Source organism: Tenrec ecaudatus, chromosome 4, assembly GCF_050624435.1.
Source record: "Tenrec ecaudatus isolate mTenEca1 chromosome 4, mTenEca1.hap1, whole genome shotgun sequence".
NCBI classification, from domain to species: Eukaryota; Metazoa; Chordata; class Mammalia; order Afrosoricida; family Tenrecidae; genus Tenrec; species Tenrec ecaudatus.
In genome coordinates this window covers 70,044,212-70,064,469 of record NC_134533.1, presented here as the reverse complement: position 1 = coordinate 70,064,469, position 20,258 = coordinate 70,044,212, and the positions used below count along the sequence as shown (strand labels likewise).

Below are 20,258 nucleotides of genomic sequence, written 5' to 3'. Positions count from 1 at the left end.
CACACTCACCCGGGCCAGAACTTGCACACTGCTAATCCAGTACACGCTGGGCAGCTCGGTGGATCCCCCTTCCTTGGGCCGTTCCTTCCTTTGGCTGCATTCTTTCAGCAGAGCAACCGCTTGGTACAGCTGCAGGGATACAGCAGTGCCAGAGCCAGACTGCCACACTCCAGCTTGCCCCTCCCTGCAGCGGAAGGTTCAAAGTCCTTGGCACACAATGACTCATGAAGTTGGGAGGGGTAGGCAGGGTCATATAGACCTGGGTAAGGGCTTAATTCTTCATCTTAAATGTGATAAGGTACTGGAAGGCTTAATGCAGGCCAGGGGTAGTGTTTGTAAAGTGCATTATGGCCGCTGAGTGGGGAGCAAATGGAAGGTGGCAGCCTGTGGTGACCATGTGGGTCACAGCGGGCATGGCGAGGAGGGGGCCGACTGGTTCCACCTCACTTCCAGCCTGTCCTTGCCAGTGGCTTGTGCAGGCTTCTGTCCCTCTGCTCAAGGTTCTGTCCCTGGGCTGCTTCTCTTGTCATTAAGCTCACGGTCCCCTGTGAGCTCATCTACTCCCATGGCTTTGATACTGATGCCTCATTTCTTCCCTACACTTTGGATTTGGGGACATATCAACATGCATGTCTCAGTCCCCTAACACTGAAGACAAATGGCTGTTAACCATCCCAGCCTGCTCCCTCCCCCACATCATCTGTCAAGGTGAGTGGACTCCTGGCCTACCAGTGCTCAACCCAGCCTCCCATAAACACTCATCCCCATATCCTGCTCAATTTGCCTGGAGAACAGCTCTCTGGACCCCCAGTTCCCCCGTGGCCATTGTCCTAGATCAGGCTAACTTCAGCTCTCATCCAGGTGGCTGCGCAAGTCTCCCGCCATGTCTTCTTACTAGAGTCTTTTCCACAAATGGTCATTTCAGTCATGTTTTCACAGAGCTAATACTGCTCCCTGGCTTATAATTCCCCAAAGACTCTTCTCTGCCTACAGCGCAAAGTGCAGATTCCTTAACAAAGCCATCGACAACTTGACCCCAGCCCACCTTGCTAGCCTTCCCCCTCACAGCTCTCTTCACAAGACAGGCCACGTGTTCTCAGTTCTCTGAGCATTGCTCTCACTTGCTCCCAGGACTTGGCTTAAGGCCCACAGTAACTTCTGGAGTTGACTGTGGTGTCTGAGAGGCTCTCTGCATGTGCCCAGTCCATGGACATGGCTTCCAGAGCAGGAGCCTTCTTGTGTGAGCTACCCCCAACTCATGGCCACTCCATGCACGGTGGGCTAAGACACCGGGGATCCGCAGGGTTTCCACTGGCTGCCTTTCAAAAGTGGATCACCAGGCTTTGCTTCCTAGCCCCTCTTAGTCTGCAAGCTCTGCTGAAAACCTGCACTGCAGCCCAGTGGTGACTGCCCTGAAGCACAGTGCCTGGGAATCCACCCTGGTCCCTGGATGGGGGTGAGAACTCTGCCGTGGGAGCATCCCATCTCCAGCTCCTTCTCAGTGTGGACTGTCACGTTAGATGCAGTCCCCAGGGTGCCCCATCTGAGATACATGAGTGCTTGCCATTTGCGGCACCTGGTCAGGAAGCCGACTAGAATCCTCATGCTTTTGTCCCCACTCAGGTCCGCGCGGCCCCCCCTCCCCCCACGCAGAACCACAGGAGGCCCTCGGAGAAGATGGAGGACGTGGAAATCACGCTGGTGTGATGACAGGGCGGCCTGTCCGTGCCGGCTACAATCAAGGCCAGACTCGGGCTCTGGCCCGTCCTGTTTTCTAGGCACCTTTGCATGACGATGGCTCTTGAACAGAGCAAACACCAGAGGACAGTGGTATGTGACTGGGTTGCTTGCTGGACTCCTCCCACAGTTAGGACTATTTTGTGCCTTTTTTGTTGTCGTTTTCTACGTCATCTCTTCTACCATAGCACAAATCCTAGTGGACCCTAGAGCAGAGGGGTCAGCCCTCGTGGCTGCCAGGGGTCCGTTTTTATATGAGCCCCTGGACTAGGCCTCGGTCCAGAGCACAGTCACAGCGATACTGATCATGTGCGCACGTACAGTATATTACTGTGGCCACAGGGGTGTGGCAAAGACCGTCAGCGCTCTTCACGTGGCTTTTGCCCTTCTGGTTGCTGGTCAGATCGTGTTGGGCACAGAAGACATCACAAGAAGGGATTTCAGGAGAGGCTGGCTCCTCACCGCAGTGAATGCCCAGACAGAGAAAGGGAAACCTTACGGGGGGGAGGGGACTGGGGTGGGGGACATGGACTGCCCAAGTTCAGCGCCATTTGCATTAATGCACATCTCTCCCACAACTAACAGATTTTAAACAAACGGTAACAGTGTCCTTTGTATTACTGTTGATGCCATTCGTTTAGTATTAGTGGAGCTAGCATGGAGGGGCTGAACTAGGAGCACAGCTGTGCATCACTTAGACTAATAGAAAGGAGGCTGCGGCGGAAGCAGAAACGGAGTTCGCCCGTCTGATGTTCTCTTTGTATTTGGGTGTTTCACCTTAATTTTTGTAGCATATACCATTCCGACCCCAGCCAGTATCATTAAAATCCACACGCCTAGGTAAACTGAAGGGCACACACTTGCTCTGTTGAGCTCCTCTACGGGGGCGGCCGCTGGCGGGGTCTTCGTCCCAGGCCGGCACTCTGGCCCACACAGCTAGGTATCGGCTCGTCCCACCCAGCTGCCACTTGCCTCAGAAAATGCAGCTTCCCAGGTCCTGCTGACCCACCATCTCCTTGGGAAGGAGAACCATGGACTGGTGGAGAAAGCCAGCGTCTGGAGGCAAGGCGTGAGGAGCACACCCACTGCAAGCGTGCAAACGGATGGTTCTCGGCGGCCCCGGGGGCAGCAAGAGTGGCCTTCTCCGTGGGCAGCGCGCCCACAGCAGCTGCCAGAACCCCCTCCGCAGATGTCCCAGAGCAGGCCTCTGTCGGTTCCCCACCCCCACCTCCCAAGGGGCGGCAGCGCTGCATTACCTAGGGACACGGGGATGTTGCCGGGTTTTTGTTTCGAAGCAATCAGACAAACGTGCAGTTTTATCTACAAGTTGGGTGTATGCCTTGAAACGTTCCCGCCTCCTGGGAATCTCTAAGACTTGAAATGCTCGCCAAACGTCCCCATGGGGTTTGTACTCAAAGTGAAGTCCTTGCTGAAGACCCCGTCCTTCAGTGGCAATACCCGCTGAGGGCCCTTCTCCCTGGTTTGATTTGGGGGGTTTGTTTGTTTGTTTGTTTTCGGGATTGGTTTGTTTGTTTTTTTCTCAACCTGTTGATCTGTTTGAGGTCTTTTTTGTTGTTGCTTATCAAACTTATTCTTAAGTTTAAAGAAGGTTGATTTTTTTTTAATGACTATGTTTCAAATCACAGTGCTTATTCACTTGAGCAGTTCTCTCTTGCCACCCAGCCAGAGATTTTTGTTCAGCAAGCCAGATTGTCCCTCAGCTTGGTGTTCCACATTCTCAGAGGTTATTCAGAATCTTTTGTTATATTTTAAAGGTTTGTTTTTTTTTTCTTTTTTTGAAGAGCTGCTAATTTAAAAAAAAAAAATCAAAGTCTGTAAAAATAAGCCTCCTTTCTAAAAATAACCCTCCCCTGCCCCCACTCCCTTCCGGGACATGTCATCCCGGGTCACAGTGCACAGGCCGGCTGAGGACACTTCTGTGCAGGCGTGCTTTCTTCACAGTGGCTGTAAAAAATTTGTATTTATTATGTATAAAATGTTGAATAATAAAAAAGTGGAATTAAGTTGATACGTCTCCTTAGTTTAAACCCTTTGGGTAAGCAAACTTTCCCAAATAGACAGTGCTTCCTAAAAGGCACTCCTGGGCCCACCTTTTAATCCCGATGGAACAGATACAGAGCAGAGTGGGGAAAGCGAATCAACCTGTCCAAGTGACACACGTGATGGCCACCCGGTGCTAGAGACAGAAACCAGTAAGTGACGGTCTCCGCACTTGGGGACAGTGCTCTGTGACGAGCTGGGAGGGGTGTAGGCCGGAGGCTGCTGAGCACAGGTAAGGATTGGCAGTGAAGTCTCCTTCTGAACAGGAGACTGGTGACTTCTAGGACGCCTGCACTCTCGACTCCCCACCCCTTCCCTGAGCCTCCTTCAGGATGGCGTTCTGCTCGTCTCAGGGTGGGACGATAAAGTCCTGGTCAGCAAGCGGAGTGCCACTGGCTTCTGAGCAGCGTCGGCTCAGAGAAGGGCTCAGCCTGCTTCAGGAGGGACTGCACAGGCACCTCACATTCCAGGAGCTGTGGGCCTGAGGTATGTGTTTCTCTGGGTGCATTTGCATTACTGGGACTATGTAACATCTTCAGGACAGCTTTATTCTTCTCTTATAAGACTGCATTGTATTCCACCGATTGCTTGGCTATATAATAATTTAACCATTTCTCTGATGATGGACATATGATATGTGGGTCCCAGCAGGACCTTGCCTTTTGCCTTTTGGAAGTTCAAAGTACCATCTCTGTACTTACTTCTTTGTAAACTTGTTCCTGTATCAATAGTGGGTACATTTCTAAATATGGAATTCACACGTCAGGAAATAGGAGCATGTATAATTTTGCTAGTTCTTGCCAAATTGGCCTTCCAAAAGATCCTATCTGTTTACACTCTCGGCACTCTGAAATGGGAAATGCCAACATAGACCAAAGAGTCTGTGGTAAAATCCCAGCTCGTTCACCAGGCAGCCCTGTCCTCTGAAACCTGTCAACCAGTCTCTTGGCCCAAGAACCTTCCAGAGTGTTAGCACAGCGTGGTCCCCAGACACATCGTCTCAGCATGGATGGTGCAGCTTGCATGTGCATCACTCCCCTCTCCTGCTGCGGGAAGCTGCTCCCACTTATTTCAGTGCCGTGTGGCCAGGGAACAGTGGAAGCTCATTGCCTCCCCCAGGACTGCAGCTATATTGTGGCCTCCTGTGTCACAGGAAGGGTGGTGCAATGAAGCCTTAGATTGATGGCATCCTTGCCTCTCGGGCCCCGTTACTCCAGCTTTCCTCTCCCCACTAGTCCAGACAGGGGCCGCCGTGTCACCTGACCGTAGCTCTGCCCGGAATCCCCAGCTTTCTGGAGAGAGGGGAGCTCCTGTTCAGGGGAAGTCCACATTCTAGCTGTACAGCAGGCACATCCCACAAAAAGGCTGCAACACTTGAGGGTAGACTTCTCGAGATGGCCAGAGGTTTAAAAGAACCCAGTCTCCAGGCCTCTCCCTCCTGCTGGCCCTAGGCCCAGCTCTCACCCGAGTCTAGGCAATGCTCACCTCCCGGGGCTCACTGACCACTCAGTGCTGGAGGCTCCCAGCCATGGCTTGTGGTTGGAGGACCCAGTGACTGGTTAACCCGCTCTAAATTTTTGCATTTATTTTGCTTACTTGAAGCTGGCTTTTCAAAGCAAAAATGCAACCAACTCCCAGACGTTTCAGGCCTGGAGGGTGAGTATGAGCATTTGTTTGTCCTGAAATCCTACAACTTGCCCCAACCAGTGTAAGTTCCCTCTCAGATTCTTCCTGTTTGCTTGGCCGCTGCATGCTCTGCCAACTCACGTGAGTGCCGGAGAGCATCCTGTTCCCGAACTAGTTTTCCCCTGGTCCCAAATGGCCCCAAAAATCCACGCAGTTAGTCAGCCCTGTCTGTTTCTGAGAGCTCTGGTCTGGGAATGTTTCCCTGGAATGTCTTATCCTGAAACGGAACAGACACGAGCCCAGGAATAGGAGTCACACTCCTTCTTCAGCAGCTGCCCAATCCGCTCACCCTTGCACTTGTCACTTGCTCTCCTGAGGCCATGTGCCACCGCTGTTGAGCTGTGACCCTGGACTTTTCTGGACCTCGCTCTCCTCGTCTGTCGAGTGGAAAAACGAGAAGATGATAATACGAGATCCACAGGCTTGAACAGGATACAGATAAGCCAAAAATAGTCACGGTTACTCATTGGGCACATCCAGAGAATGGAAGCAGTGTGCACCCAGATGTGGTTATGTCTCAATGGGCCACACCCTGTGCCAGCAGGGCTTCTCCAGAGGAACTTCACAGCCGGAACTGCCTCTCTACAATTGCTCCTGCTTAGCACACCTGGTGCCCATGTCCTGCTCCGAGCACCAGAGCTGGGGTCCATGCTGCCCATGAGGGGCTCATTCTGGTGGGAGAGACGCAGGGAAACAGCAGACTGGAGCTAAAGGGTGCCTGCCACAACAGGGTGATGACAGGGGCAGCTGGGACTCAGGCTGCTCTGGGGGCCTCCCCCGCCAGGCGCCTCGGGCTCACTGGCCCAAGGTGGACCATTAGAAAGGTGAATTTGCATCTGAGTTGACACATCACCTTTGCTGAGGCCAGAACCTTGGGTGAGGACAGGGTTGGGATTTCTGCCCACATTTCACAGGTAAGGGTCTGAGAGCCTACAAGTCACTGCGACTTGCCCAGGATGCCTCAGGAGAACCAGAGAGGACCAGATGGAGGAGGAGGAGGTGGCATCCAGAAGGCCTGGCCTGAATTCCAGATTTTGTTTGTTGGTTGGTTTTTAAAATGAAGTCAGGCCTGAGTTCCTCTCCCAGCCCTGTCCACGCCAGGCCCCTGCTCTCTCTCTCTGGGCCTCAGTTCATGGACACAGGAAGCATGGTCATCACAGACCCTTCCGGAATTGACATTAGGGACCCCGTTCAGGTGCACAGCCCTGGGAACCAAGTACTGAAAACCTGAAGAGTTCGGTAAGCTTGAGGTGTGCTAAGTTCTAATTCTCCCTGCACTGACCAGACCTGCAAAGATGAGATAAGGGAGGCCCAGCCCTCCTGACCGACCTCCCCTCCCACAGGGCCCCCCTACTTGGTGTGTGGCAAGCATGGGACCTGTCACTGTGGAGAGGTGTGCTCTACAGTCCTGGCTGTTCTGAAGTATGCAGTCACTCACGTTCCAGCTGTTCTGCTTAACTAGCTGGGTTGTCTCAGCCACTTAACTGTTCTCATCTGTAAGAGAGATGAAGCCCCACTTCCCCGCACCATGGTGGCCACTGGGAGGGAACCCACGAGTCTGGGATGGGGTGTGGAGAGCAGGGCTGGGGAACCCTGAGAAGCCTCAGAGTCAAAGAACTTGGGAATCGTCAGACGATGAATCCTTAAACTATTAAATTATTTGAGGCATTTTCTGTACTGGACTTGATCCCGGAGAACACATCATCCCCATCCTGGCCCCTTCCAGAAACTCCCAACTCGGCGTGGAGGGCAACAGACCTGGCAGTGGCGGGGACCCTCCAGTGGATGCTGGGGGTGGACGTGAGTTGGGGCTGAGCGGGAAGATAGGACCCGGGCAGAGGAGAGTACGTGTGAGATGGGCCCAACCGCAAGGGCTTCTCTGAGGGCATCGGAGCAGCTGCAGGGGTTGTGCACATGGCCAAGACGACGCGGAGAAGGCTGCCCGCCATGGCAAGGGGGGACTGGGTGGGAAGCCAGCAAGTCTAGAAGGTGCTCTAAAGGGACGGCGAGGTGCAGTTAAACAGGAGCCCCCGTGGGTGTCACTGTGAGGGGGAGGGGCAACAGGCAGCTGGACATGTCACCCGCCCCAAATAGCACGTGACTAGGGACTTGGTCAGGTGCCGTCCAGGATTTCACCGACACTCGCGCGGCATTTGGTGCTTTGGTGGCACTGGGGGGTCAGCACTGACCAGCTGCTCCGGAGGAAAGTCAGGGTCTAGTCTCAGGAACACTGTGGGACTCTTGTATGTGTGCCCTACAGGGCCACTGTGCGCTGGAATGGACTGAGGCCGTGGTCAGGTTTCTGCACATTTACTAGGGGCTTCACAAACACGAAAGCACATAACCAACCCTTCAAGCAGCCATTCTACAGGTAAGGGAGTTAGGGAACATGGTTGTTGAGTGACTTGCCCCAAATCATTCAGCTAGATAACCGTGCTCTTGGCCCTCCTCGGCCGCCATCCTGGAAGCCACTTCCCAAGCCCCAGCTCGGGAAGCCCCTGGGGCGAATTTGAAAAGTACAAGCAGGATGGCAACCCAGTGTCAGAACAATCCCTCTCCGCTCAAGCAGGCCCACTAGGGGAGCAGGAGGGACCATCTTCACGTGTCTGCAGTGGCCTTCCTGCCACACTCTCCCCCTCGTGTGTCTACTGCCCCATGTCCGAGTGGCCAGCCGCAGAGGCCGGGGACCCTCAGCCTGGCCTGCCCGCTGCGGATGTGGAGGCCCGTCAGCTGCTTGAATGTGATGGAGTGGACACAGAACCGCAGGCCTGGGCCGGCCCTCCCTGCACAGGGGCACCGCACTCACACTGCCTGGAGTGAAGGACAGGGCTTACCAAGTGCTGCTGGCTTTTGTCACTCTTGGCACCCTCTCCTTGCCCCTCCTCAGTGTGGTGACCCAGGGCCCCTGAAGGAGACACCTCCCTAGCCCAGGTCCCGGCCCCAAGGAAGACCCAAGGGTTGGCTTTGCCTCAGGACCAGCTCCTTGCCTGCCTCTAGGCCAGCAGTTCTCAACCTGTGGGTCACGGCCCCTTTAGGTGTTGAACGACCTTTTTAACAGGGGTCACCTGAGTCATAACAGTAGCAAAATGATAGTTATGAAGTAGCAACGAACAATGTTATGGTTGGGGGTCACCACAACACGAGGAGCTGTGTGAAAGGGTCACGGCGTTAGGAAGGTGGAGAACCACCGGTCTAGGCTTTTCTTTCTTCAGGCTGTTTACACCATGGGGCCAACATGGCTCTGCCCCAGCTCTGCAGGAAAGGGGCCGAGTCTAGATCTTCCCACCCCCAGCCCAAAGACCTGCCATGCTTCTGACAGAGACAAGCAGATGCTTGTTCCAATTTTTTTCAACTTAATTTTATTTAGTTTTTTTTATTTTTCCCATAGTATTTGGGGAGACATGAAAAGATTGAGGTTAAAAAAAAACACCCTATTTTTAAACAAATAGGCCAAGTCCCGCCAGGCCTTCCTGCCCCCCTCAGTGGGTCGGTCCCCTGAGGCCACCCCAGCCCTTCACTGCAGACAGGCGCAGGGCCCGTCCTCACTCCAGCTAGCACCAGAGCACAACCTTCCTGGCCTGGTCCACGCTCACCACGTGGCTCCCGGAGTAGCACCAGGCCACGGCGTTGATGGCAGCACTGAGGACAGGGAGGGGTAGAGGCAGACTTCAGGGGACTGCACGCTGACTCAGCCCCTCACTGCTGGGCTGTGGCAGGGTGCAGCACCCCCAGAGGCAGTCCTCCATCTACCAGATGGCTGTGGAGAGGGTGGCAGCTGCGCACAGGAGCCATAAGGCGACTGAGCTGTGAAGGGCTGGGGGGGATTGGGTCATGCTCACCAGTGGGGCCCCCGAAGGCTGCTCTCCAGTCTCCCAGTGTCCACATCCCAGATATAAAGTGCTCCATCTGCAGAACCCGCCAGTGCATAGCTTCGGTCGGGGCTGCACCGGCCACCGCAGAACAAGAGAGAGGGAGAGGAGCCTGACATGGAGACACACACACACACACACACACCACCACCACCACCACCACCACCACGCACTCCCCCCACCGCTCCCCGGGCAGATGGGGCATAGCCAGGGACAGGCACATACACCTAAGAACACACCTGAACACAGCCTTGGTCCAGTCAGAGCCACACTTGAAGCCATCAGCCCTGAGGGCGGACAAGGTCAGGGGTCAGAGGGAAGGTGGCCCCTCCGCCAGAAGCTTCCAGAGGAGGGGAGAGGCCCAGCCCCAGGGTCACAGGGCACAGTGGGTACCTGAACACCTGTCGGATATTGCTGACACGCAGGTCGATGACCTTGAGTGTGTCATCACGGGAACAGCTGAGCAGGTGAAGCTGGTCCTGGCTGAGGCTCAGGGAAGTGACCCGGCCCTGCACAGGGATGACCTGGGTGCAGTGGGGACCCCTGCAGAGCAGAGGTGGGGATGTAGGATGAGGCTGGGCACAAGCCCCTGTGCCCACTGCAGCCCACCCCTCCAACGAGGGTCAAAGGCAGCCTCTGGGCTAGAGAGCTGGGGCCCCTGAGGCCCTCGGGTCACTGAAAATTACACTGAAAAGTCCACACGCTGCTGGAAAACCAACTGAGCGCCTATGTTTAAGAAAAAACAATTTGTAAAAAATTCCTTTTGATTACAAAATGGTTAACTACATGGTTAGGAAGACTGAGGCAGAGGCCAGCAGTGGAACCGAGGGCCACAAAGGTGGGAGAGCTCCCTGGGACAGCTGACTACATCATGGTCCCTTCCCAGCAGAGCCACCAGCTGATGATGCCAGACCCACTGCTTCACAGCCCTCCCAAGTGCCCTCGGCAGCCTGACCTCCCCCTGGTCCTGGGCAAGTTCCTTCTCTCCAGGGGAATCTGTTTCTGGACTGAAAAGTAGTCCTGACTTCCCCTTAGCCACAGAAAAGACCGCCCAACTCAGCCTGTTCGTTACCTGCTGTCCCAGAACCGGATCTTCTGGTCATTGTGGCCGCTAATGATGACATGATCCCCACACACCACGTCATTACAGTAGGACAGCACCTTGATGGTCCTGGAACCTGGGGGCCAAGGCGAGAAGCCACAGTCAGGAACCAGCCTGGGGGGCCATGGAGGGAAGGTGGGGTCCAAAGGGCCCCGCCTTCCCCAGCGAGAGCCTTAGCTCCCCGCCTGCCAGCCCATAGCACTCCACCCTTCTGGTTCACCCACCCAAGAGCAATAACGATGGACAGAAAAGGCAGGCCTTGGGTGTTTGGCTAAGGTCCCTGCTGTCTGGGCCCAGGGGCCCCGGGGGATGGGAGGGGGGTGTTGGGCCTCACAGTAGGCCCGGCCGAGGTCCCACTCCTTCACTGTGCGGTCTCGGCTCCCAGTCACCGCCTGGTGCCTTGTGAGCTTGAATTTGGCAGCTGTCACCTTGTCTGTGTGTCCAGAAAGCGTCTCCTGCCCCACACCCATCCCAGGTATGAATCAAGGGCATGGCCAAGACCCTCTTAACAGCAGCCCCTTCCCACCCTCCAAGTCCTGATCCATGACCCCTGACATCCCAGATCATCCCTCCAGTCAGGCTCACCTTGGACTGTGCCTCCCCCACCGTCCAGAGCTGGGCGGCCTGACTGTAAGTGGCTGCCAGCACTTGGGAGCCCTGGAGAGAAGGAAGGGGGATGTCCTGGACCTGGGCCTACCTCTAAGCCTCTTACACCCCCCCACCCCCAGTGCAAGAAGTCTGGCAGGGGAGTCATTAGGCCCTGGGGGTGGGGGGGGTGGGGTTATGGAGGAAGCAAGGAATGAGCTATGCCACTGGGGCTAAGTGCCCTCACCGATGGGTCGATGTCCACACTGGTGATGCTGCCACCAGCGCCCTCCAGGGTCTGGTTGGTCTCCAGGCGACCTAAGAGTATGGGGACAGGTGTAATGAACTCATCAGAAACAGGGATCATCCTCCCACAGGCTCATTGGTCTGGTGGCCCACGGGCACTTCCTCTGGAGGCTGCACTTCCTCTTATGGCCAGCAAGGGGCCCCAGAGGGCAGCCAGTCATTTCACTACAGAGGCCACAGAGGACCTGGGAAGACGTCCTAGATCACACAGCAAGCCCCAGCCTGGCCGCTTGCAGCTCCCCTCCCTCCTGGGCGCCTCCCAGAGCAGAGTGGGACTGCCCAGCACACCCTCTCTAGACAACATGGCACAAAGCAGGTAATAGTTGTTTCTTCACTGAGCTCTGGGAGCGGATCCCAGGGGCTTGCTGCTCAAAGGCCTGTCCCGGCAGGGCCTGTTGGGAGATGCCCCTCCCCCAGAGAACCCACCAGCTGCAAGCCTCTCTGTGAGTTCTGCAGCCCAGGGACTGAAGGCTCCACCTTCTAAAGGGGAACAAGCCTGGGCCCCTCGCCCTTGTCAGGTCAGAAAGTCCCCGAGAATGTTCCAGGGGGCTAGATACAGTGAGGTCCAAGCCCTCTGCCAGAGAGTGAGATGACGGAGGGGTTGGCACTGGATTCACCTATGGGAGAGGGGTGGGGGGCTTGCCTTACCTCCCACGACATTCCAGAGGCGGACCAGGCGGTCAGCCCCTCCAGTAGCTAGGAGGCTGCTATTGGGGCCAAAATGAACAGCATTGACCTCGGAGAGGTGGGCATCCTGTGGGGGACAGGCACAGTCGGTGCCCTCGCTCCCCACACGCCTCCCAAGGCACTCATACACACGTGCACATGTACAGCCAGACGCTGGCCAGTTGTCTTCACCTCAGGGCGCTCTGCCCAAATGGGCAATCCAGGCCCCACCACATCACCCCACTTCTGCCTGGCCCCGAACCCCGCAGCAGCCTCCTTCCACCCTCATCCCCACCTGGGGTACTGGTTGCTCCAGTCTATCTCCTGAGCAGCTCCCACCCAGCTTTGGAAGGAGACCCCACCCACTCCCATCCTGCCCAGGCTCTCTGTCTCGCTTCCTGGCCTCTCCGGGCCCCCCACACTGGGGTCTGCACTTCCACCCCAGACCTCAGCTGATCCCAAGTTACCAGCACGTCCTGGGGCCCTGTAGGAAGTCGGGCGGCCACACACACTGGAATGCTCAGGTACCGCTGCTCAGGGGCTCCCCCAACAGAATGGCCTCTCCTCTTCTTGAAGCTGGGGGGCAGGGGGACATTTAGCAAGATCGGATGTGGGGGTGAGCCCTCGAGCTCCTGAGGCCTCAGCACCCAAAGACAGACATGGCAGGTGGCAGAGCATGGTCCTGTGGTGCAGTGAACCCATTCCCCCACCAGAGTCCACCCCGAGGTCAGAGTGGAGCCTGGATGGGGAGGACAAACAGGTAAAGACAGGACAGGGTCAGTGAGCACAGAGAAACTTAGGGCTGGGGTTTCAGTCCTGCACTTGCACTACTTGGTTCTGGGACCCTGAACAAGTCCATTTCCCAGAACAAAATCATTTCTCAGGCTGCTTCTCTTTCTCTCTGGCCCCAGCCTAGCATTCCTCATTTGTCCCCTGTGAGGCCCTGGATGAGGGACAGCTGGGCGGGGCTGGGGGAGGAGGATGAGGCAGCCAGGGGGTATCTAGTTACCCCCTCTGGGGCTTAGCAGACTCACACACAGACAGCTGGGCAACATCTGCAAGGACAGACTGAGCCACACACAGACCAAGCCTAGGCCAGAGGACACCAAGCTCCAAGAGGCCTGACACGTGCGGGCGCACCCTCCGCACACACACACTTACTCCAGAAGACCCTTCACCACATCCACACAGCGGGACAGCGTCAGGGAGGTGGCGGAGGCAGACCTGGGGCACAACCAGGAGAGACGCGCTGAGTGGCTGGCTGCTGGATCCACCGGGCTGGGAACCTGGAGGGCCAGAGCCTCTCAAGCCAGAGGGGCAGGCAGGGTGACTCGGACCAGTCCCGGAAGGTGAAGGGAGGGATTTGGCATCAAGAGTCGCCCACCATCTCTACCATGACACTAAGCACTGCCCCACCCCCAAGTGCCCAAGACAACCCTCCTGGAAGTTGAGATGGGGTCTGTGGGCAAGTTAGGGGTGAGGGCACCCCAAGCTGGGACAGCACAAGACCCCAAAGTTAGAGATGTGACGGAAGCCTGTTGAGTGAGCTCAAGAGCCGGCGGCCAGGGATGACTTGGCCCACCAGGGCTACCAAGGACTTTGAAGACCAGAATACTCCATGGCCCTTCCCTAGGTTCCCTCACCACCCCAAAGCCCTGGACCCCCAGGGGCCTGCAAGGAAAGGCTGAAGAAAGGCCTTTCGGCCAGGAGAAGGGTCAGGGAAGAGCAGTGCCAATAACAGGCCAATCGAGGCAGAATGGAGGGCCACTCAAGGTCAGGGGAGGAGGGCACCGGGAGCCCCACTCAGGTCCCTTGTGTGAGTGCACTCTGCACATGCCCACGTGCTCACACGCTTGGGCATGTTCACCCAGGCCCTACACACATGCATTCGTCTCTGTGCATGCTCATGCTTGCACACCTGTGCTGGCACACCTACTTGGGCCAGCTGACCCAGTCCCCAGGCCCCCTCACGGCGATACCCTCTCGCCAGCCTTTGAGTTCTGGTCCTGGGGAGGAGGAGGAGGAGGAGTGAGCACAGGGGCTGAGGTCCCTGCGTGGGCACTGGAGTTTAGGCCGATCTGTGGGAGATTCGAACAGAACCCGTCTCTCCCCAACCCAAGGGTCGCCCCTAGAGGAAGACTTCCAGCCTCTGGGACCGCCGCCTGCGCCCTCACCTGAAGGGCCGTTTCCACTTCTCACAGGCCTCACTATCCGGGGACGCGGGCTCCGAGGCCAGGGCCACCGGAGGTTCTGCCCCCTCGCTGACCCCATCTCCGAGGGTATCTGGGTTCCTGAGAGGGGAACTGAAGTCATGGAAGGTCGAGGGACACCAGACCGGACCCTCTTGGTGAAATGGTGAAGGCCATTTTGGGATGCGAGTTGTGTGGGCGCATGTGTGTGTGTATGGGCAATACAGACAATGGCCCACTAGGGGTCCAGGACAAGCCAGCAGAGGCTCGATTGGGGCAAGTTTCGAATCGTCCCCGCTCTTACTCGCTGATGCTCACAGTCCGCTTGGCAGCCTTCTTCAGCTCCTGGGACACCCGAGCCTGCTTGGCCCTGGGTTAGAAAATCACCAAAGGACTGACTCAGCCAGGGGGCGGGGCGGGGCGGGAGGCGGACCACCTCCCGGGGCGGGGCCTATCCTGAAGGGCGGGGCCCAACACCTTACTTCTCTCTGCGCTCGTTGCGCAGGTTACGCTCGGCGGCGGCGCGCGCTTTGCGCTGCACGAGCCTCTCCAGCAGGTCGCGCGCCTCCTCCTCGAGCCTCCGCAGGGCCGCGTCCTGGAGCCCGGCGTGCACGCGCAGCGTATCGTAGGCCGCGCGCTGGGCCGCGTTCTGAGCCCGCAGCGCCTCCACGCGCTCGGCCAGCTGCGCCCGCGCCTCCTTCAGCTGCGCTGCACGCGCCTCCAGCGCCGCCAGCCTGGGGTGGCGAGGAGAACCGGCGGCGGTCGGGAGGCGCCCCGTCATCACCAGTCTCGTCTCGCGGCCAAGGCAGACTGGCCGAAGTGGCTAAGCTAAGGCTGCGGCCAAGCGATCCACCCTCCGAGCCCCGCCGTTCGGCTCTTCCGAGACCTGCCATGGGTGTCTAAGGCGTGTTTGGAAGGGTAGGGAACTCTCTGGGGCCCTTCTGGAGACACGTGGGGTCACACCTGCAGCGATGTCCCGCACCCCCATAGCCCCGCGCTTCTGGGAGCTGTCTCTCCCACCCACCCTGCCTCACCTGCTTTGCCGCGCCTCCAGTTCCGACGCCAGGGTGCCCAGGGCCGCGCTCCTCTCCACCACCTGGTAGGCCATCTACAGGAGTGGGCCAGGTGGGCACAGACATCTCCGTGGGGCTATCCCAAGCCCCCCAGCCCCTCTCTGGCATAGCTGCTACTCCAGCCACCCTAAGAGGTCTCCATCTCCTCTGTGCCCATAAAGAGTGGAAGATGAACTGGGGGAGCACACGCTTAGCCTGGTACTGGCCAATCATCTCTCAGTGCGCAGGGGTCATCTTACAGGGGAGCCGGTAGTCTGGTTTTAGATTCAACCTCCCAGAAGCAAGTGGGCAAGAGTCGAGCAGTGGACGGCGGGCTGGGCTACAGATGAGTCTGAAAGAGGCTGCTCCTGAAGCTGGGACTCGGTGACCCAACCTGGAAGCAGGTAGGCAGAGCCTGGGAAGCTCCAAAGAACTCACGCCCATACTTAAGGGAGGAAAAGGAGGTGGACACTGAGGTTCAGAACACTGGCACCATGCTCTGGAGATGGGGGAAGCCCCGTTTATCTACTTTTTGCAGTTATCTATGGAGTATCACCTAGAGGCTAAGCCCTGGGATTCAGGGACCAGGGGTAAGGAGGGTCAGGGAAGGGCAAGGGAGGTCCTAGGCCCAGTGTACACCCTTCAGCTGCAGCTGGAGCCCACCAGGGATGGGGCACTCATCCCCCGGAGCCTGGTACACTGCTAGAGCTCACTTGCTGGCCCCCGTGGACCACATCCCCTCTAAAGACCTGCTTCTTGGGCCCTCCCCATGCTCTCTTGCCCAGCCTACCTCACCACAGACCAGCTGGAGCCCCTGCTCCTCCTCTTGCCACTTCACCCTCAGAGTGGCTGGTGATGGCACTTGATCTGAGGCAGGCCCTGACTCCTCCCTGCCAAACAATCAGAGAATGGTGCTCATGGTCCAGGGCCCCAATGCACCCAAGGCGAGGGCAAGAATTCGTCATTTTCTCCAGGGGAAGGGGAGCCGAAAAGGTAGGAGGGGGGGGGTGTGCAAGTCTCCAGAAGCTAGCTGTTCTGGGGTTCTCTGGCCAAGGATCCCCTTAGGAAAAACCTGCTCCCGATCCCGTCTCCCCACCCAGTCCTGGTTGTCAGTTTCACCCTTCTTTTGGACTAGGGAGCAAGTCCCCTTCAGCAGGCCAGGGGCAGGGAGCAGGACAAGCAGACAAAAGGGGGAAAGAGGCATGGGGCAGGGTGGACAGGGTGAATGCAGAGCTGAGCTGAGGCATGCTGGAGAGAAAGAAGGGCAGCTAAGTAACTGGCCTGGCACCTCGGGAGGCCGCCTCCCCCATCCCTGGGCAGCAGCCAGGGGCCTGATGAGGTACCAGGGAGTGAATGAGCCTAGCACAGGCAGTGGGGGCAGGGCCTGGACACAGGCAGTTCATTGTGACCACAGACACACATACACTCACCAGGGGCCCTGCTGGGTGACGGGAGTGACATCGTTCGGCTCTGGCGGCAGCTTCTCTGAGAACTGGGCCAGCAGTTCTGCCTTCTCCAGGAGGCGGTGATCTGGGGGCACAGAGAGTGGACCTGGAGCTGAGACAGACCCTTCCTTCCCAGCAAAGCTCTGGCATACGGGGCACCTCTCGGGCTGCAGGAGCACCAGGAATAGGAAAGATAGCTACTGAAGGGCTGGACCTTGCCCCCCGCCTGGGATTGTTGGTGCAATCCCACACAGTCTCAAGACACAGTCTCCTCAAAGCATTAGCCTTCAGACCCACCCTAGAGAAAAAGCCTGCACCCTCAAAGATCAAGACAACCCCTGCTGGAGAAGGAGATGTCGGGGCGCTTCCTGCTGGGGATCCTGAGGGCAGGACTGACTGCCCCAGGGCAGTGCTTGGGCCCCTGGGGAAGCCTGAGAGTGAGGAAACAGCTTGGGCTCCACCCACCTGCGATGTTGGGCAATCTACTTCCAGGGGTTCTACCTTTATGGACTGAAAAGGCTTCCTGATATCCAAACTCTGTGTAAGGCTCCCCCCACACACACATACACCTCTAGGCTAGAGTAGAAAATCTTTAGGAATTATCCAGCAGAGCTCTTTAAGTTGGGTAGTTTCAAACACCTAAATGGACATACCCTCTCCACGCCCATCCATGGTCACTTCCTGTTTGCACACCAGTTCTGCACTAAGGCTAAGGAGAGGTAAGCCCAGGTCTGGCTCATCCGCTCACTCTGCCCCAGGGGCACTACCCCAGCCCTCCAACTGGTTTGAAGAAGGTATTATTGCCCCAATGTACAGGTGAGAAATCAGGCCAAGGAATATAACCCACCCATGACCACAAAGCCGATCCCAGACCGTGGGAGAGGAGGTGTGCACTCCTCCCTCAAAGTGGATGGTTCCTTTGTCCACCAGAGCAACCAAGGGAGGCTGCCTGGAGGCAGGGGGCTAGCTTCACACCCTGCATCCAGAGGGCCAGCACTCTGGCAAGTTGTGGTGAGAACTTCCAAGACAAGAGCCACACACTCAGTTCCAGGAAGGGAAGACGGAGTGGGAAGAGAGGAGAAGCCAAGCAGCTGCTGGAAATAGGCTGCTAATCACACAGTCAGCGGTTCAAACCCACTGGGAGAAAAATGAAGCTCTCTGCTTCTGTAAAGGCTCACAGCCATGGAAACCCTATAGCTGAAATTGCCTTAATATGGCAATGGGTTTAGGGGGTTGACTTTAGTGATCAAGTAGAGCCAGTGGCACTGTGTGGGAAGCATCAAGCTGTGAACCAAAAGGTCAATGATTCAAATCAACCAGACAGTCCTTGAAAGAAAGATGAGGCTTGTCTGCTCCTGTTGAGACTGACAGTCCCAGAAACCTTAGGGAGTTCTACTCTCACCATGTGTTGGAATCAACCTGACCTGACACTTAGCTACAAGATACAATTTCGGATGAAGTGAAGGTGGCCAGAGGCCCTGAACACAAATGCACACCTGTTTATCCCTCCTGGACTAGCCACACCCCCTTCTACAAGCTGCCCAGGCTCAACTCTGGCAATCCTGCTCAGGCTCGGCCAATCCCCTCTTGTACCCCAGGGCGCCCTGAGGTCCCTGGCTGGAAGTTCTCCAGAACAAGCACCAGGACCATCTCAGGAGGCAGAGCTTCCTCCCTAGAACCGAAGTTTCTCTCATTCTCTTGACCAGCCAACAAGAGACTGGTCTGGGAAGTCCCACGGGTCCTCCACGGGCTGTGCAGACCAAATGGAGTGGTCAGGCCCAATCCTGGGAGCCAGGGCGGGGAAACCCCAAGGAATGACACAAAACCTACACTTGCCTAATTCATCTAGGAGGTCCAGTATGCGGGGGCTAGGGCCGGGCTGCTCCCGAGGAACCATGGGAGCATGGGCACGGGCGGGGTCAGCCTAGCAGAGGGGGAGTGGAAGATGTGTGTACAGAAGGCAGCCGCCAAGCTGGGCCTGGAAATAGTAAGGACAAGAACTCTGGTCAGTTGGGTGGAGTGTGCCAGGCAGTGTGAGCCAGTCCAAGTGTGTGGACGTGAGAAGGCGATGGTGTGCTAGGGTGTGCCACGACCAGAGAGGGGTCGGACAAACCGCCCACCCGCGCCCGAGGTGCGTCCCCACCCCCACCCCACCAGGGGTTGGTTATCTTCTAAGCCCCTCTGGGAGGCACTCACAGGCTGGCATCAGCTCCAGGAAGAGTGCCTTTTGCGTGCGATCCCGCTGCCGCAGCTGCAGCACAATGTGGCGTTTCCAGGGGGCGACCGGAGTATCGGGACCGCTAGGGACGCGGGGCCCAGCCATGGCCGTTCCCTCCCCACAGCCCGCACCCCGAGCGCCGCGGGCGGAGGAAGGCGTGGCCGGGATGGGGCGGGTCCTCGGGGGACTCCGTGACGTCACGGGGCGTGCCGCGACAGGGGAATCCCCGGGTTGGATTAAGCGCGTTCTTGGGCGAGAATTGCGCGCGAACGCAGAACCCAGTGGCCTCCAGGTCTGCTTCGGCGAACCACTAACCTGAATTTTTACCCAGGTGCAGGCCCTGATTTCGATCCCGGTAAGACCCGGGAGCCGGAGCCGAAGAGCCCCCCCCCACACCCATTGGTGCGCTCCGAAGGCGGCGCCTCCAGGGCCCGGGTTCCTTAACCCCTCCTCGGCTGGACGGAATTCAACAGTAGCAAGCGCTCTCGGACGCCACCTCCGGGCCGGGCTGACACTCACCTCGGACCTGGCGAGCAGCACTGTGGGAGCGCGCGATAGGGAGACACAGAGGGGGGCGGCCCAGCCCTTCCGGAGCTGGTGGCAGTAGAATTGGGTCCTGAGAGATGACTTAGCGTTTGGGCTTTGGGTTGTAGGGCGGCACAGATGCTGGGTAGCCCAGAGGTCCAGAGGAAGGTCCAGAGGAAACCCAGCCGAAGAACCAGTGCAGAGATTCAACGACAGAACTCAGGGCTGAGTCAGAGATTCCTTTTTCGGGGGTACTCGTGTGGGGAACCAGAGTTTAGGGGCTCAGTTGTTCCTGGAAGTTGTGGGTCCCTGAACGTGCAGCTGATTCGTGTACCAAGCCCCTGCCCACTTGTCGGAGGTTGCAGGGAGTGGGGAGCTGGCTCGCCAGACTGCGCTCCACGTGGGCAGCCTCAGGAGCCGCAGAGACATCTCTTGTGGGTACTGACACCGAATCACTTGTTGCAGGCACCTGTGAGGAAGCTGTTTCCAGCAGGGCCACTGTCTGAAGTTCTGCAGACGCGTCTGAGGGATTCACCCACCATGCTCAGGCCTAGCTTCACCTGAGCACTCCAAGTCCCAGCAGGCCCTGCTCTCAGTGAGTGAATGCAGACTGTCCATTCCCAGGAAAAGAAAGGCACTGGGTGATGCTGGGAAGCCACTCAGGCTCTGTGGGGACGAAGCAGGGCTTGGGAAGCAGTAAAGCCCTGTGGAAAATGCAGGAGAGCGCACCCCTACTACTCTGAAGCCACAATGAACTGGGCTTAGTCCCTCACTTGTCACCCATTGTCTTGGGCCCTAGGTTACACACATGCTTTGA

General features: G+C 57.4%; 2 protein-coding genes across 5 annotated transcripts in view; one reads left to right on the top strand and one right to left on the bottom strand.

Moving 5' to 3' along the window:
* Positions 1–3,391, top strand: part of FCHSD2 (FCH and double SH3 domains 2) — a 234,645-nt gene extending 231,254 nt beyond the window's left edge. Inside the window, exon 20 of the mRNA XM_075546243.1 lies at positions 1,624–3,391. Within this exon, the coding sequence (XP_075402358.1) occupies positions 1,624–1,707 (84 nt within the window). The 3' untranslated portion in view covers positions 1,708–3,391. The remainder of the gene's footprint in view (positions 1–1,623) is intronic.
* Positions 3,392–8,832: 5,441 nt separating this feature from the next.
* ATG16L2 (autophagy related 16 like 2) lies at positions 8,833–19,305 on the bottom strand. Of its 4 annotated transcripts, none has more exons than XM_075546239.1 (18): positions 19,232–19,305; positions 16,684–16,783; positions 16,044–16,143; positions 15,236–15,309; positions 14,684–14,935; positions 14,506–14,571; positions 14,187–14,303; positions 13,174–13,236; positions 12,480–12,588; positions 11,995–12,100; positions 11,288–11,358; positions 11,041–11,112; positions 10,790–10,910; positions 10,426–10,531; positions 9,747–9,896; positions 9,593–9,640; positions 9,324–9,390; positions 8,833–9,123 (listed from the first exon to the last, which is right to left on the bottom strand). In XM_075546239.1, exons 4-18 carry the CDS (start codon positions 15,307–15,309, stop codon positions 8,848–8,850), a joined length of 1,698 nt encoding a protein of 565 aa, XP_075402354.1. In that variant the 5' UTR covers positions 16,044–16,143; positions 16,684–16,783; positions 19,232–19,305; the 3' UTR covers positions 8,833–8,847. The 4 variants fall into 4 exon arrangements, with proteins under 4 accessions (XP_075402354.1, XP_075402353.1, XP_075402355.1 ...); XM_075546238.1 differs by lacking the exon at positions 19,232–19,305 and adding an exon at positions 18,895–19,190; XM_075546241.1 differs by lacking the exon at positions 19,232–19,305 and adding an exon at positions 18,895–19,186 and having other exon boundaries at positions 8,906–9,123; positions 9,324–9,425.
* Between the last annotated feature and the right edge of the window lie 953 nt (positions 19,306–20,258).